This window comes from Oncorhynchus gorbuscha, linkage group LG10 (assembly GCF_021184085.1).
Source record: "Oncorhynchus gorbuscha isolate QuinsamMale2020 ecotype Even-year linkage group LG10, OgorEven_v1.0, whole genome shotgun sequence".
NCBI classification, from domain to species: Eukaryota; Metazoa; Chordata; class Actinopteri; order Salmoniformes; family Salmonidae; genus Oncorhynchus; species Oncorhynchus gorbuscha.
The window spans coordinates 25,251,594-25,269,720 of NC_060182.1; the positions used below are offsets into that span (position 1 = coordinate 25,251,594).

The 18,127-nt window shown below is 43.9% G+C and overlaps 1 protein-coding gene across 1 annotated transcript; it reads right to left on the bottom strand.

The window, feature by feature from the left end:
• Positions 1-256: 256 nt before the first annotated feature.
• LOC124045743 (interferon-related developmental regulator 2-like) lies at positions 257-17,833 on the bottom strand. Its single transcript, XM_046365319.1, has 12 exons — positions 17,360-17,833; positions 4,300-4,416; positions 4,060-4,147; positions 3,709-3,833; positions 3,183-3,340; positions 3,007-3,060; positions 2,695-2,873; positions 2,351-2,459; positions 2,041-2,169; positions 1,662-1,790; positions 1,350-1,442; positions 257-1,054 (listed from the first exon to the last, which is right to left on the bottom strand). Exons 1-12 carry the CDS (start codon positions 17,397-17,399, stop codon positions 974-976), a joined length of 1,302 nt encoding a protein of 433 aa, XP_046221275.1. The 5' UTR covers positions 17,400-17,833; the 3' UTR covers positions 257-973.
• Positions 17,834-18,127: the final 294 nt, after the last annotated feature.

The window sequence follows — 18,127 nt, forward strand, 5'->3', positions numbered from 1 at the left end:
TAGAGAAATGAACATTTTCTGGCAACCGCTCTGGTGGATATTGCACGCTCCCTCAAAACTTGACATTTGTGACATTGTTGTGTGACAAATCTGCCCATTTTAGAGTGGCCTTTTATTGTCCCCAGCACAAGGTGCACCTATTTAATAATCATGCTGTAATCAGTTTTTGGATAATCCATCCACCTTATCTTGGCAAAGGAGAAATGCTCACTAACAGAGATGTAAAAAAAATTGTGCACAAAATGAGAGAAATAAGCCCTTTCTAGGATCTTTTATTTCAGCTCATGAAACACAGGACCAACACGACATGTTGCATTTATATTTTGGTTCAGTTTACATGTATAGATTATATGCACAACCAATCAGCATAAAAATATACATGAAAACACCCAAACTTACATTCCTTGTCCTCTTCCCATATCTGAAGTCTGTAAACAGAACTTCTTTTAAAAATCAATGTACTGTTCTCCCACTTTCAATAAATTAGAAAATAAAATATTGTACATGACCAGAAATGGTTAAGATATTCTTCCGAAAATATTAATAAAAATATACAATAAACCACCTTTCTGTTTGATTTTCAGGCGTCCCGTAGGTGTCATGATTTTATTATGTAGTGTTAAATTACAAATAATAAAAAACATGCACACACACGCGTTTGCATGGTCTGCAAAGTCCCTGGTTTGGCAGCAGCCATTGTGTCATGTGAGATGAGTTTGGGCAAGGGGCCTATTCAAGAGGGTGTAACGTTACAGAACATTCCTATAGAAATGTACTGTGTAGAACAGATAGGATTGTTTTTCATTTGGAAAAGGAAATCATGTCAGCTCTATTCACTACATTTCTATCTGCAAAGGTTACAAACATTTCGCTTCAATAAATATACCCCAGTATTCTTCTCCTCAGGGTCTCCATCCTATGGGGCCAAGGCACGTTCCATCAATTCCTCTCCTCCAATCCTCTCTTTCATTCCTCACATCACATCTGCTCTCTTGTCCCTCACTTTGTTCCTTAGTTTAGTCCTGGCTTTGAAGGCCGCTGAGTTGAACAGATGCTGTGAGGGAAATAAATCAACAGGTTCGATTTACACCATTCAAAATGAAGAATACCAATATGGAGGGCAGGTTTCTATTGGGTCCTGTGAAGACTAGGCAAACCCATAACATGTTATAGTACCTGCTAAAGAAGCTAATGGGCAGGTACATTTTGTTTAACCACATATTTCATTAGACAGTGGAGATCTCACATGATATGTGTGTGGTTGTTGAACAGTATTTTCTGGTGTTAGGGCAGTGGTAATCTGCTGGTGGGTTTACAGACATTTTAAAGTTCATAGGACGTGGGGTCACCTTCTCGAAACGGGAGATCTTGCTGGCTTTGACGGAGGAGTCCAGAATCAGAGGGGGTCCCAGGCCAAAGATATCCCTCAGCAACGGATTAAACTACATAGACAAGACCAGGCACACCCTTAAATATCATAGAATGACAAGCTGACTATTAGCAATTACTAAATGATACATGAGAAAGCATAGGCAAACAAGCATCAAAACCCTTTGAGACATTTGATTAGAACATTGTTGGTTGAAGCGATACCAGATATCTCTGCTGTAAAAAAGTACATTTACCTCACAAACACTTCTAGACCTAGAATTTGTCCTAACCTGAAGGTGGTGTCTCACTCCAGACTCCAGCACCTCTTTGAAGGCATCGTAGACCCTCCTGCGCATCCAGCTGTCAATGTAGATGCCCTCCACACCAAAGCGGATCTTCTCTTCTGTGAAGTCCTCATTCTGCACAGGAGGGGGAGAGAATATTTCCATATTAAAATCAACTATATATATATATATATATATATATATATATATATATATATATATATATATATATATATATATATATATATATATATATATATATATATATATATATTTATTTCTCACACTGACCTATGGTCTCCAGTTAGAGAGACTGGTCTGGGGTGAATTTTAAACCCATTAAGCACCGTTAGAAGTGTATGTGGAGAGACGGGTGGTTCCTCACCTCTATGTAGTGCAGCACCTCTCTGAATATGGAGCGTTGTTTCCTCCGGTCGTTCTTGGCACGGTGTTTGTTCCCGTCAGTGGCCAGACCTTTCAGACACTCACACAGCATGTCGCTGTCTTCAAATTCCTACAGAGAAAAACACTCAAGGATAAGGAGGGATATTTCCTCAAGGATAAGGAGGGATATTCACAAAGTGTCTCAGAATAAGGCTGCTGATCTAGGATCAGGTCCTCAATGTCTAATCGTATTCATTGTGATCTAAAAGGCTAAACCTACAGCCCCTGGTTGGTCACGAGGCAGAACATACCCTGTCTATATCTCTTCCCAGTTCAACCAGCAGGGCGATGGTTTCCCCCACAGCAATTCTGTAGTTCACATCGCTGCTCTCCAGGCAGGCCTGTAGCTTGAGTAGATGTCTGAGCACAATAGGAGACAGAGGAAGTGAGATGAGCAAACCAACAGGTTAAATTCACTTTTTATTGAAGGTGCCATCTTGCTGTTTTTCCCCTCATTGGCAAGATCCTGTCTGTATGTGAAATGGCAGCCTATTCCCCATTTATTCCACTAATTTGTCCAAATGTACTGCACCACTGTAGTACATGGGGAATGGTGTTGTTTAAGACGCTGCTCTGTTCTGTGTGTTTCCCTCACATGTCTAGCAGCACAGTGAGGCGGGAGGCGGGGCAGAGGGTGACGAGTAGAGCCCAAGCGTGCAGAGCGGCGCTGTGGAGCCCAGGGATACCGGCCTTGGGGGTGGGCAGGGTGCCCTCAAAGTTGGGGTACGACGTGGTGAACACACTTTCCAGGTGACTCATGGATTTGACCAAGTCCTGCCAGAGCAAGAGAGAGCGAATAAGACAGACAGTGAAGGAGGAACATTCAATTAAGTACGTGATTTGCCATATTACGTTTCTATTCCAGCTACAGAGAAATAGAATGAAAGGGATTTCTAGAGATTCTCACCTCTCCATCTTCCGCAGCAGAAACATAGCAGCACATACCCAGAGCACTGGCACACTGACAGGGAAAACAAAGATGGAACACTTCAACTCTGAGTGGGCTTAGAAGAATACATGCACTTTCAGTGGAAAACTGCAGTCGACAACAGGACTGTGGTGAAGGCCAATGGTGACACTCACGCTCTGGCGGGCGGCCACACTGGCGCAGCCGTCAATCATGATGGCACTGAGGACGGGTCGAAGGATCTTGAAGCCCTCCTCGCTCTCGTCCCCCCCGCCCAGCTGCACACACAGCTGGGCACACACTGTGGCCGCTACCGCCTGCTCCTCTCCACCACCTGAGAGGAGAATGGAGAGAATGATGGACAGAAATAGAGGGATGAAAAAGGGTGGAGGGTAAGAAAACTTTTACAATCCTTAAGGTCAACAAGAGAAGTCAGGCTATTGCATGACTTTGTCAAGAAAAACTCTGAATTCATAGAGACTAAATTCAGGTATACTTGAAGACGATCCACTGGATCAGCAATGTTTATTTTCCAGCCAAATAAAGGCATGGTAGACTAAAAGGTGTGTGCGGGTCCGATTCATCTCCTTGGCCTAGCACCACCTAAAATAACCTGCGTTTGACTAGATTGAGTAGGTAAATTCAGCCTCTAGCTTCCTCCCTCCACCATCATCACAGACAGTCGCACGGTGTCAGTCTCACCCTTGCGCAGGCTCCTCTCCAGGCAGTCGCTGATGGTGAGGCGTCTCTCTGTCAGGAAGTCACAGAGTAGCCTGGATGAGAAGGCCCCTCTCAGAGACTCCAGGGCTGCCAGGCGTGTCTTTGCACTGCGAAGGACAGGAGGAAGGGGCACCTCAGTATGTCTCCACACAGCTCTGCCTAACGCTGTAGTTATGAGAGGACACCTCTTACACTACACCATTATGTTGAGGCTGATCTTATGTTCCTCGTGTCCATTTACCCAAGTACTAGCAACCTGGTGGCTTTAGTTCTGGGAAGTTAGGTGTACAGTAAGTCCCTCTGTAAAAACATTTTAAATCCTGCGCGACCCACCTCTTGTCCATCAGGTTGTCTATGCATTGTTTCAGCTTGTCCTCGGTCTCCTCCTGGGCAGTCTGTTCATCTAGTGGCTCACCTGCTCCTGTGGTGGACACCGAGGAAACGACAGGTAAGCACCAAAACAAAGAGCTGATATCAACTGCATGACACTTCTTTGTATGATGCACCTGTGTTTAGTAGTGTGAGAGCACATGAATGTTGACTTAGCTTGTGTGTGTGTGTGTGTGTACCCACCTGGGCTGTCGTCCAGCACCGAGGCGTTCTCGCTGGCACTGCTGTAGTGACTGAGCACATCAGACGCCAGGTCATCATCACTGGCACCAGACCCACCCTTCACCCCATTCCTCCCCCCTAAGAGAGAGAACAGAGGATAGAAAGAACAAGGAGAGTGGAGAATAGTAGGTGAGAGCAAGAGAAAAGGGAAAGAGATGCAGAGAGATAGGAGTGTGAGTTTGAGGTGAACGTCGTCTCTGTCAGTGGCTCACTCAGCTGTCGGTAATGTCATCCCAGGACCCTTGTAGAGACCAAAGTCTATTCTCTCCCCAGTGTTGACACACACAGGCACGTCACATGCAGCTAAACTGGGAAGGCTGAAGGCTGGTTGCGAGCGGCCGCTGCCTGAAGTGTTAATCCCTCAGACACAGCCGAGCCAACTGACTGGCACTGCCCCTAGTACAGCTACCAGACTGTGGCCCTATCCTGACAGAGACAGTGAGGATATAGTCACACATGGCCACACTGCCTTACTCCAGTGATCAAGACCTAGCATACCAAGGCTCAAAGGAATTCATCCTTCAAGACAGACCTTTCTTAGTTTATCAGTGAAGTTGGATCCCCAGGTTGAACCCCAAAAATCAGCCAGCCCCAGCAGAGAGCTTTACTGGGGGAAAGTTCACCGGGATGATAGATCTGATGCAGGGAATCAAGCTGTAAAATCACCTCCCTGTTGAATGGCTCTAGGGCTGGGGGAAGCCTGCCCAGGCTCCACGTTGTCATTTACTATGACTCCTAGAATACACTGCCTGACCATCATCAAGGAAAAGGGTGGCTACATGATTCCATGTGTGTTATTTTATAGTTTTGATGTCTCCGCTATTATTCTACAATGTAGAAAATAGTAAAAATAAAGAAAAGCCGTTTAATGAGTAGGTGTCCAAACCTTTGACTCGTACTGTAATTCATTCCCACAAGTCACCTTCTCTGTCTCTAGTGATCATACTGTACCGAGTGGGCCCTTATCAGCCACGTGACTTACTGGTACTCAACCTTGAACCCCAGGCAGAGTGTTCACAGCCAACACTACGCACGTGTCAGCCTATGGCTTTCCACAAGTGTCTGCACCTCAGTCATGCCAAGGGGAGGCGCTTGAGAGTGTGACAGGGCTTTTCTTTTCCAGACACAGCCAGTGAGATGAAGGGGCTTCCTGTCCCCACAAGTCTCAAAACTTAGTCTTGGCCAATTAGGTCTTTAACTGAGCTTTTCAAAACATAAGCAACTTCCCTGCTACCTATGCTCGAAACCACAGATAAGAAAAAACAAACACAGGGTGTAAGAGATGGGAAAGCTGACGAATGGTAATGCCATGGTTTATGGAGCATTCTGAATGAAGCCTCTATGAGAGGAGTTAGGTCAGTGCGTTGGCCAACATGTGCAGAGGGGACGGTGGAGCTGGGGGTATCCAAGATGTGGATACAGTGTTAGTAGGACAGAGAGGGAGAGAGAAGGCTGGGAATCCTGGGACCAGCCGGAGTGACATGAGGCAGGGTAAAACATATGGTAATGAACTCCCGAGGACATCGTTTGGAATATTCAAACCTAGCTACTACACCTGTAAAGTCATGAGCAATGTCATATGAGCTGTAACAATGACGAACGGTAAAGAGGAGTTAGTCAAGTGGGTGGAGAAGTTCTGGGATGTGGTGGTCAAGTGGGAATAGTTGACAGATGGCCATGGGCGTCAAATTAGTCCAGGTGATGTAGGGACACATTAGTACGTGGGTCCAGGTTACATGAACGATGAATAAGATTTGAAGCAGGCCAGGGGTTGGAGTCCTGCTGTGATACCTTTGAGAGACGGGGCCCTTGGCCAACAGATACAGCTGTATAAACCCCTGTCTGAGACAGCCTGTTAAGGGGTTCAGGTGCAGGGAGAAGGGATGGCAGGTTGGCCAACAGATACAACTGTATAAACCCCTGTCTGAGACAGCCTGTTAAGGGGTTCAGGTGCAGGGAGAAGGGATGGCAGGTTGGCCAACAGATACAACTGTATAAACCCCTGTCTGAGACAGCCTGTTAAGGGGTTCAGGTGCAGGGAGAAGGGATGGCAGGTTGGCCAACAGTTACAACTGTATAAACCCCTGTCTGAGACAGCCTGTTAAGGGGTTCAGGTGCAGGGAGAAGGGATGGCAGGTTGGCAAACAGCTACAACTGTATAAACCCCTGTCTGAGACAGCCTGTTAAGGGGTTCAGGTGCAGGGAGAAGGGATGGCAGGTTGGCCAACAGATACAACTGTATAAACCCCTGTCTGAGACAGCCTGTTAAGGGGTTCAGGTGCAGGGAGAAGGGATGGCAGGTTGGCCATGGATGGAGGAAGAGACTATTAGACAGTAAACCTCCTCTCCTTGTTCATGTTGCTCACAGCAGTGCAGCTCTTGCTTTCCCCAGACACTTCTCTGGAAGCCTGTTCAGACCTTCTCTATGTAACCTGTCCTGTTTGATCATTCTCATCAACTGAACAGCAATAAGATGAATTCTACCATCTTTACTACTGGTCACATGGAGATATCTAATATAGATTACTCAGTGATGTTATAAACATGGATTTTACTTGGAGATAGCTAGCTAAAGTATTCCAGTTGAGCAAACATTCATTAGAATATGTCATTTCTACCACTATGCTGACATTTGGCCACCTGTACATGTGACAAAAAGGAGTTTGAGCATTCAGTAATCTGACCCATTATCGTGCACTTCCCACATCAGACCACAATTGACCGGGGGCAGAGCTCCCTGCCAGCCTAGGGACTAGGGCTGGGCGATAGATCAAATCAATTCTACTTTGTTTGAACGCAATGTTCCAAATGCCAGTACTGCAAGAATCAAGGTTTTATTTGTTTGTTTATATGAGCATTTGTCTTTTTGGTCTCGTCTCTTTCGCTCCTTCTGTGCAACTTCCCAGTCGCACACACCAAGCCCCTCGCCCTGCCACTCACAACAAAGACGGAAGATCACTTCTTCCTCTCTGACAGAAAGCAGTTCCAACTCGCTATTTGCATTTGAGGATTGGTCCAACAGAATCGGTCATATGGATGCAGAAACATATACCTACAGCCGATATGCTGTAGTAATGCGGGTCTTTGTATCGATAGGCTGTCGTATTGCCAGCGTCTGTGCAATGTAAGTGTCTAAGGCACAGCACACATGGGGGGGAAATAACACCCAGCTCTTCCGGAGGAGCAGATGCGGACAAACGTAAGGGTCAGTTCGCATCTGTCAAACAGGACCTTCGGCAAGAATGAGAGGTTAAGACGGAGGGCGACACTCCTCGTCTGGACCCGTTCGGAAACACATTCAGCGCACACTGAAAAAGCATGAAGTTCGCTCACCCTCTTAGTTGAGGTAATATCCAACAGGAATGCCACCTTCATCGATAGATGCTTCAAAGTCCTCGACTCTAGGGGCTCAGCAAGCACTGACAGCACCACGTTAACGTTCCAGTTTGGCACCGAGTGGGCCATTGCTGGACACAGACGTCGAGCTCCATAAATTTGGAGAGTAATGAACTTCGTCATGGCATGCCGAGATAACGGCTATACTCTTAAATGTGGAATGTCGCTCGGCCCGCATTGAGCAGTGACTAAAACCATTTGCACATATGGCTCTCACACCAGGTACAGAATATGCCCCACCACATTTGATATGACGCGTTGGTGGAAGAAACCATGGCGCCCCGCACTGTGTTCACCACATTGTCCTAAAGGCCTAGACAGGTCCACTAACGCCTCAGAGGCCAAGCCCGAAGATGGAGGCGGTGCAGATCCAAATTCCAACAGTTTAAGGCAATATTGTAGTCCAACCTGATTAGCCAATGGGCTTTCATGATTTTGCAGGAAAATCATTATTAGTTCAGCGCAAGACAACCCACCTCCACTCTACTCCAAATTTAAAGCGGCACTGAAGATGATTTGTTTTCACATGGCTAGCAGCTAGCAAGCGTTCTTTTGAAATGTAAAAAGTTAAAGGCGCAAAATGTCATCAGCAAAGAAAAATAAGGCAGATGTCCGCTCATCTTTTGCCTCTTGGACAAAGGAATATGATTTGTTTAACTAAAGGGCCAGGCTGTTTGCGCTCTGTTGTAAAACTGTTGTTTGTCGGACATCAAGTGTACTGCGTCATTTTGAAATGAGACACGAGAAAAACTTCAAGGTTGAGGCGGACAAGGCTTTAGGAATCAAGAGGGCCCTGTCCAGGTATGAAAAGCAAAGCAGTGCGTTTCAAATCTACATGCATTCGAAATCAAAGTTTGCTCAGTGCATTGCTAAACTTGGAAACCCATTTACTGATGGGGGAATATGTCAAGGAGGATTTCCTCAGTAGTTCACAGGCTTTACTTGATGGATTGCCTAACAAAAGACACAATCATCTCAAAGACATCAAATCAAACTCTGTCATCTGGCCCGACCACAACAAGTGTAGACCTTACCGTGAAATGCTTACTTACAAGCCCTTAACCAACAATGCAGTCCAAGAAAGAGTTAAGAATATATTTACCAAATAATCTAAAGTAAAAACACAAAACAATAATGAAGCTATATACAGGGGGTACCGGTACCGAGTCAACGTGAGGGGGTACAGGTTAGTCGAGGTCATTTGTACGTAGGTAGGGGTAAAGTGACTATGCATAGATAATAAACAGCGAGTAGCAGCAGTGCAAAAACTAGGGATGCACAATATAAATATTTAAAAATAAAAAATAAAGTATGTGAGCATATCGGAATCGGCCGATATTAACTAAATTACCAACATCGGCCCGATGTCTAGTTTAACGGCGATGTGCAAAACCGATGTCAAAGCTGACGCGCATACCTATATAAACCGTAGGTAGATGACGCGCATACCTATATAAACCGTAGGTAGATGACGCGCATAACTATATAAACGTAGGTAGATGACGCGCATACCTACAGTGCCTTGCGAAAGTATTCGGCCCCTTTGAACTTTGCGACCTTTTGCCACATTTCAGGCTTCAAACATAAAGATATAAAACTGTATTTTTTTGTGAAGAATCAACAACAAGTGGGACACAATCATGAAGTGGAACGAAATTTATAGGATATTTCAAGCTTTTTTAACAAATCAAAAACTGAAAAATTGGGCGTGCAAAATTATTCAGCCCCCTTAAGTTAATACTTTGTAGCGCCACCTTTTGCTGCGATTACAGCTGTAAGTCGCTTGGGTTATGTCTATCAGTTTTGCACATCGAGAGACTGACATTTTTTCCCATTCCTCCTTGCAAAACAGCTCGAGCTCAGTGAGGTTGGATGGAGACCATTTGTGAACAGCAGTTTTCAGTTCTTTCCACAGATTCTCGATTGGATTCAGGTCTGGACTTTGACTTGGCCATTCTAACACCTGGATATGTTTATTTTTGAACCATTCCATTGTAGATTTTGCTTTATGTTTTGGATCATTGTCTTGTTGGAAGACAAATCTCCGTCCCAGTCTCAGGTCTTTTGCAGACTCCATCAGGATTTCTTCCAGAATGGTCCTGTATTTGGCTCCATCCATCTTCCCATCAATTTTAACCATCTTCTCTGTCCCTGCTGAAGAAAAGCAGGCCCAAACCATGATGCTGCCACCACCATGTTTGACAGTGGGGATGGTGTGTTCAGGGTGATGAGCTGTGTTGCTTTTACGCCAAACATAACGTTTTGCATTGTTGCCAAAAAGTTCAATTTTGGTTTCATCTGACCAGAGCACCTTCTTCCACATGTTTGGTGTGTCTCCCAGGTGGCTTGTGGCAAACTTTAAACAACACTTTTTATGGATATCTTTAAGAAATGGCTTTCTTCTTGCCACTCTTCCATAAAGGGCAGAATTGTGCAATATACGACTGATTGTCGTCCTATGGACAGAGTCTCCCACCTCAGCTGTAGATCTCTGCAGTTCATCCAGAGTGATCATGGGCCTCTTGGCTGCATCTCTGATCAGTCTTCTCCTTGTATGAGCTGAAAGTTTAGAGGGACGGCCAGGTCTTGGTAGATTTGCAGTGGTCTGATACTCCTCCCATTTCAATATTATCGCTTGCACAGTGCTCCTTGGGATGTTGAAAGCTTGGGAAATCTTTTTGTATCCAAATCCGGCTTTAAACTTCTTCACAACAGTATCTCGGACCTGCCTGGTGTGTTCCTTGTTCTTCATGATGCTCTCTGCGCTTTTAACGGACCTCAGACTATCACAGTGCAGGTGAATTTATACAGAGACTTGATTACACACAGTTGGATTGTATTTATCATCATTAGTCATTTAGGTCAACATTGGATCATTCAGAGATCCTCACTGAACTTCTGGAGAGAGTTTGCTGCACTGAAAGTAAAGGGGCTGAATAATTTTGCAAGCCCCATTTTTCAGTTTTTGATTTGTTAAAAAAGTTTGAAATATCCAATAAATGTCGTTCCACTTCATGATTGTGTCCCACTTGTTGTTGATTCTTCACAAAAAAAATACAGTTTTATATCTTTATGTTTGAAGCCTGAAATGTGGCAAAAGGTCGCAAAGTTCAAGGGGGCCGAATACTTTCGCAAGGCACTGTATATAAACCGTAGGTAGATGACGCCCATACCTATATAAACCGTAGGTAGATGACGTGCATACCTATATAAACCGTAGGTAGATGACGTAATGACGCCACGAAAAATACAGCGCTACACAGAACAAAAGCAGAAAAATACTAAGTGCACACTTCCAACAACTAAACAAGTTCAAGTCCAGCAGTTAATTAAAAAGTAAGAACATTACAGTGAGAAAACTCAAAAGCGAAATACATTAAGGACAAGATAATGGAATTCATTGCCCTTGACAAATCAACCGTTCTCTGTCGTGGATGATGTTGGCTTTCGCCGACTGATCGAGCCCCGGTACACACTATTTTTCAGATATTGCACTACCAGAGTTACACAGCATTGTTGAAACGCACATGTATGAGCTACTTGCTGTGGGCATCACTGACATTTAACTGCTATTAGCTTCACGACTGACATTTAGACCAGCGATGTCAGCCCCATGAGCATGCGGAGTCTGACAGCACAGTGGTTCGACAAGGGTTTTGTACTGAAGAAAGCCATACTGTATGCTCAAGAATGTGCTGGTTCTCATACCGCTGCTGCTACAAAAGTACTCAAGGCTGTGGACATGCGATTTGGTGGCATTCTATTTGAGCCTCTTTACTGTGTCGCCACAATGCTCGATGCTAGGTACAAGGACCACTACTTCGATGCAGACAATAAACAGGGTTTACGTTAGGGCTGGGCGGTATACTGTATTTTACTATATACACACACCGGTATTTATGCACAGACCAGTTTGGATTTTTACTTTACCTTCTGTAACGGTATTTGTATGTTTGGTTTGTTAAATGTGATACTTCCATTTTTATAGTTTACTCCGCTACTTAAGTCAATCCTCTCTGCTCTCTCTCTCTCTCTCCATGCCGCTTTCCACAGAGATGTAGTCCCACCCCATTACTCAAGGAGCGCATTTGTTGTTGATTGACCACGAGATACTTGTGTTCAGTCTGCATGGTCAATGCAGCACATGCAACAATGTTGATGACAATGATGTTGTTTCCACTTTGATCTTAATATAAATCCACAAGCATTCTACAATTACAACATTAGTTTGTGTTTCTTACATCTGCAAACAGCTAGTTTGTATTTTCTTAGCAAGTCAAGCTAAATTGTGTTAGCCAGCTAACTAGCAATTATCATTAGTGGCTAACAAATAAAAGTACTGAGTCAAGAGGAAACGTAGCTAGCTAATACATGCAAGTTGTTTGTGCAACAGTATCTACTAAATCAAAAAGGAATAGGTGAAGCATGAATATGTTGGCTACATGAAGAAACATTTAATGTAGCCAAACATATGGTCCCCTAGGAAACACTGAACATCACTTTGGTTCCTACCCTGTCACTAACTCGTCCATGGCATTTTCATTCGTTGTCATGCCAAACACTGTATTCAAAGTGCCCAATGTTATTTATATTATAAATATTGAATTATAATAAACATTCTATTTCCATGATACCAAAAGTTCATCCAAGTGTTTTGATCTAAATCACAATTGCAACGTTTGGTTAAATATAAGGCCTAGTATTTCTGCCCATATCTGGCAGTGTTGAAATGATCCCAAATGAGTGCAGGAAATGCAGAAATTGATGGAAAAGCAGGAAATTATTTTAGGTTGAAGTTGAACAATATAAAACAATCCGAATGGAGAAATATTATTTCAATGGGTCTATCTATCTCCGCCCTAGGGTCACACACTACTCATAAAACAAATTTAGAACTTTAAAAAAAAACATCAAATAATGTCCAAAAAAATAAACATTAATAAAAGAAAATACCATGAGATATATTTTGGCCATATTGCCCAGCCTTAGCTTACATGAAATGTTACATACACAGCTGGACCAGATGGAAACGGACATAGAGGCGGTACGCACCGAGGAACAGGCGCCACACACAGACAGCTGAAACTTCACTGCTTGACATGTATGATGAAATCTTGGTTGAGAATGAAAAGACTGAACAAATGAACAATGAAACAGCACAGCAAGTAAGTGAAAGAAATATTTTGATTATGTTTTACTGGTAATGGGAACATATGTAAATGCCAACAAAATAACTTTTTGGTCAGTTGGGTTTGGTGTCTGTGTAACCTTTATTTAACTAGGCAAGTCAGTTAAGAATAAATTATTATTTACAATGACGGCCTACCCCAGACGACGCTGGGCCAATTGTGCGCCGCCCTATGGGACTCCCAATCACGGCCGGATGTGATATAGCCTGGCTTCGACCCAAGGTCTGTAGTGACGCCTCTGGCACGGAGATGCAGTGACTTAGACCGCTCGGGAGCCCCACGAAATGGGGGTAGAAGCTGTTAAGGAGCTTTTTTGGTCCTAGACTTGGTGCTCCGGTACAGCTTGCCGTGCAGTAGCAGAGAGAACAGACTATGACTTGGGTGACTGGAGTCTTTGACGATCTAACCACTTCCGTATTGAGCAAGTACCTGGTACTTCCTGCTTTAGTTTTTGCTTGTAAGCAGGAATCAGGAGGATATAATTATGGTCAGATTTGCCAAATGGAGGGCGAGGGAGAGCTCTGTATGCGTCTCTGTGTGTTGAGTAAAGGTGGTCGAGAGGTTTTTTTTCCCTCTCTGGTTTCACATGTGACATGCTGGTAGAAATGAGGTAAAACGGATTTAAGTTTGCCTGCATTAAAGTCCCCGGCCACTAGGAGCGCTGCTTCTGGATGAGCATTTTCTTGTTTGCTTTTGGTCTTATGCAGCTGGTTGAGTGAGGCCTTAGTGCCAGCATCGGTTTGTGGTGGTAAATAGACAGCGACAAATAATATGAGAACTCTTGGTAGACAGTGTGGTCTCCAACTTATAAGTCTCTGAGCAATACCCAGAGACTTCTTTAATATTAGACATTGCGCACCAGTGAATGACATTCCACGTATAGCAGTTGTCAGATACTGTGACTCAGAGCAGGTAGGTGAGAAGCTGCTTTGTCCAAAACCCATGCATAGTAACACTAAAGGGGAAGATGTAGCAAAAGCCTTCACAGATCATTTTGAGGAGAGTGGTGTCGATATTAAAAACATTACAACTGACGGTGCCCCCACTAATGGCAGGGAAACAAACAATTCGCAAAGCTGATTGGCCACCCTATGGTTAAATTTCACTGTCATTCACCAAGAGAATCTGTTCCAAGATTTCAAATTCCGATTTTAGGTACTGTGAAAGCTTCTGTAGTTCAAATTGTGAATTTCCTCGTTGCTCACTTGTCTCTGACACAGCCAGTTTGTCACTTTTGCAAGAGATTGAACAAATCCACCAAGACTTGCCTCTTCACTGCAGTGTCAGTGGAGGGAAGTTTCTGGAACAGTTTGTGGAGTGTTTGGATAAGGTTAAAGCCGTTCTGGCTGAAAAGGGCCAAAACTACCCAGAGCTTGAGGATTGGCTTGTAAAACTGATGTGTCACACTGACGTAACAGGTCACCTCAATGAGCTCAACCTGCGCCTGCAGGATTCAGGCCAAACAGTGCTGGATGTGTTCCATGCATGGAAGGCATTCGTTGCCAAGCTAGAAGAAGTTTACTCGCGGGATATTCAAAGTGGAACGTTCCGCTACTTCAAGCAACTCAAAGGGCTGTCAACGCAATAGTCAGTACTGACGCCATCGGAGTGTACATGGGGGAGCTAAAGTCGGAGTTCTCTGTCAGATTTAAAGACTTCAAGCAACATGGCCCAATGTTTTATTTTTTGATCAAGCCAGACAACTTTGAGGAGAGCGTCTTGGATCGGTCTGCGTTTCATTGGATGGGAACCGAGGACTTTGAAATGCAGCTGATCGAGCTCAAGGCATCCTCCCTTTGTGGTCATCAAAATTCATGGAGCTGCGCAAAGAACTGGAAGGGACAGAGCGATCAAGGGGCCTCCATTATCCAATGTTGGGAGAGCCTGCCAGTGAAATGACAGTCTGAAGAAGGTTGCAATGCTTTTAGCATTCGAATCCACGTAGCTATGCGAACTTTTCACACATTAAGTCAATACTGAGCCCCTCACGCTGCCGGCTGACCACTCAGAGGCCTGTGTGCAGCTCAGTCTCCAAATATAGCCCAGATATTACATGGTTCAGCAATGGAAAGCAGGGACAAGGATCGCATTAAAAAATAAAATAAATAAATAGGTAAGATGTGATTTTCAACAGTCGTCTGTCTTTTTTATTGAACCTTGTATTTTTAAATAAATGTTATTTTTTTAATCACATATTATTTGGCCTTTGTAGTTCTGTAGCCTATATTGAAATGTGACTTACACAAAAATGAATGGAGGAGCAATTTAAAACGCATTATTTATTATTAACAAAGATGTATAAATCATATTTCCAAATGTTCTAACAACATTTCCATATAAACGATCAAAATGTAATTTCATCACAATGAAATCTGGATTCTATCTTGATAAAACTCTAACGAATATTGTCCATCATTCAAAAACGTAAATAAAACCAACATTTAGACAGCTTTACAAAATATACATAAAACCACTAACACAGGACATCAAGTCACAATAAAGAACACTTCAAAAGCACACTTCAAAATTGAAATGACCATCGCTTTAAATCTGCTAACCACAACTGCATGTCAGACAAATACACATAACGCAATGGAATAAGAAGCATAAAAGGAACTTACAAACCCGACAAAACAATGGCAAAAATCATTAAGTAGAATACAAAGATCTCTAGATGCGTTTTAAAAAGGAGCGAAGACAGCGGCCTTGGTGTGGCATCACTCATCTGATGTAGCTCGGCCTATAGTGGAGCGCCGTGGTGCTAACGGACAGCGGCCTTGGTGTGGCATCACTCATCTGATGTAGCTCGGCCTATAGTGGAGCTCCGTGGTGCTAACGGACAGCGCCTTGGTGTGGCATCACTCATCTGATGTAGCTCGGCCTATAGTGGAGCTCCGTGGTGCTAATGGACAGCGGCCTTGGTGTGGCATCACTCATCTGATGTAGCTCGGCCTATAGTGGAGCTCCGTGGTGCTAACGGACAGCGCCTTGGTGTGGCATCGCTCATCTGATGTAGCTCGGCCTATAGTGGAGCTCCGTGGTGCTAACGGACAGCGGCCTTGATGTGGCATCGCTCATCTGATGTAGCTCGGCCTATAGTGGAGCTCCGTGGTGCTAACGGACAGCGCCTTGGTGTGGCATCGCTCATCTGATGTAGCTCGGCCTATAGTGGAGCTCCGTGGTGCTAATGGACAGCGGCCTTGGTGTGGCATCACTCATCTGATGTAGCTCGGCCTATAGTGGAGCGCCGTGGTGCTAATGGACAGCGGCCTTGGTGTGGCATCACTCATCTGATGTAGCTCGGCCTATAGTGGAGCTCCGTGGTGCTAACGGAGAGCGCCTTGTTGTGGCATCACTCATCTGATGTAGCTCGGCCTATAGTGGAGCGCCGTGGTGCTAATGGACAGCGGCCTTGGTGTGGCATCACTCATCTGATGTAGCTCGGCCTATAGTGGAGCGCCGTGGTGCTAATGGACAGCGGCCTTGGTGTGGCATCGCTCATCTGATGTAGCTCCATTTACGAGCCAGTGCAAGCCAAGAAACAGAGATACAGTATTGCGATATAGGCCTACATATTTTGTTTACCGATACATGGTTCTGACTGTACTGCCTGCCTGGTGGCCCACCTGCCTACCAGTGACCCTGCCTTTTCTTGGTCTTTCAACTACTCATCTCCTCCATTGCAAAATACTGAATCTTAGTGGTAGTAGGAATTAATCTAAGCTCGGGTTGAAGGGCAAAGAATCAACTCCCCACCACAAATCACAGGCACATGCCATTACTTTTTCAGACTAACACCAGCCTTGCTAGGAATACTCCTAGTGCACAAGCGTACTATGTAAGAGCTATGTGGCAATGTCACTTTGAATGCGTTTGCTTTTCATGTAGTGTAATTGATGTGTATACAGATAGTTATGTATACTGCAATTGTTGTTTATTGATGTTTGACAGGTCACTGTAAATAAGAATGTGTCCTCAATCGACGTAACTGCATAAATAATGATGAAATAAAATGATCAAGTGGTCAATTATAACAAGCAAAGTTAGCTAACGTTAGCTAGTTAAGGCAAAATTGCTTGCAGATAAATCTAGCTAGCTAACGTACTGAGCAAGATAAACAAATTGTCTAGCTCAGAATGCAAACAAAACACTGCACACTGTACATATATATAGTGTGTTATAGCAGTTATATAAGGTGTTAGATAGCTAGCTATTATCAAACACCAGTTTGTCAATGCATTGCTACAAATAATGGTAATTCTATGAGAAAGTAGCTAACTACTGTAGTGTAGTAACTTTGTTCCATATGGAACCGATCAACTCAGGCAGTTGCACAGCATTTATGCCATCTTAGATTGTGATGCAAATAATATATATTAGCCCTTTGCTACACATAATCATATGTTAACAAATAAGACAGCAGTTAGCCAACTTACCCTTGTTTGAACTACGTTTCCCTTTTTTACTCCTTGGCATTTCGCCAATCAGGTTTCTTCACAAATTCACTTCCAAGTCTCAACAGGGCACCCCCGGAGCCGAAACTGAACAATTAATATTCAAGGCCTTGACAGTCTTTTGAAAACAACCTCGGAGGTCACGATGTATTCAAGATCTTAATTAGTGTGATGACACCATATATCAAAAACAAAAATAATTAACGTTAGCTAGACTCGATCCCCCACTTGTTTTTAGTAGCACCACGTTTCACCACCGCAGATGATGTGGAGTTGGCTTTACAAGTCGAGGAATTTGTTTTTCTTCATTACCTGTGATTGTCCCCGGGTAACCGATATCTAATGCCAGATTGAGATACAACATGTTTTTTAAAGTGTTTGGAATGGAGTATCGAGCACGTTGCTGTTCCAAATTCACACATCTTCTTCTTTGGTATAAAGGCGTTCCACAAGCAAACGTTTAAGGTGTATGCCGCCACCTATTGCGCTGGAGTGTGCGATCAATCATGGTTTGCCTAATTCTGTAGTAAGAAAAAACAAATCCCATTAACTTCTATCAAACCCTCCCCAAAAACTCAATCCCTCTCCAAACTTTCTCTATCATGCTCAGACAATCTAACTATAGGATTAAGCAGCATTTAAAAACCATGTCAACAGAAACATCTACTGTTATCCCTAATAACTGTTGCCGTATCCACAATCATTTTCAACCTGACATTTCTGCTTTTCACAATCCGAGTCGTGTTGATA

Bases quoted from the DNA above. Each gene is read 5' to 3' on its own strand.
- LOC124045743 (XM_046365319.1), bottom strand. From the start codon at position 17,399: ATGCCAAGGAGTAAAAAAGGGAAACGTAGTTCAAACAAGG. The intron at 4,148-4,299 runs GTGGGTACACAC...TGTCCACCACAG, and splicing joins GGTGCTGGACGACAGCCCAG to GAGCAGGTGAGCCACTAGAT. The intron at 1,791-2,040 runs GTGAGGAACCAC...CCTCCTGTGCAG, and splicing joins AGGTGCTGCACTACATAGAG to AATGAGGACTTCACAGAAGA.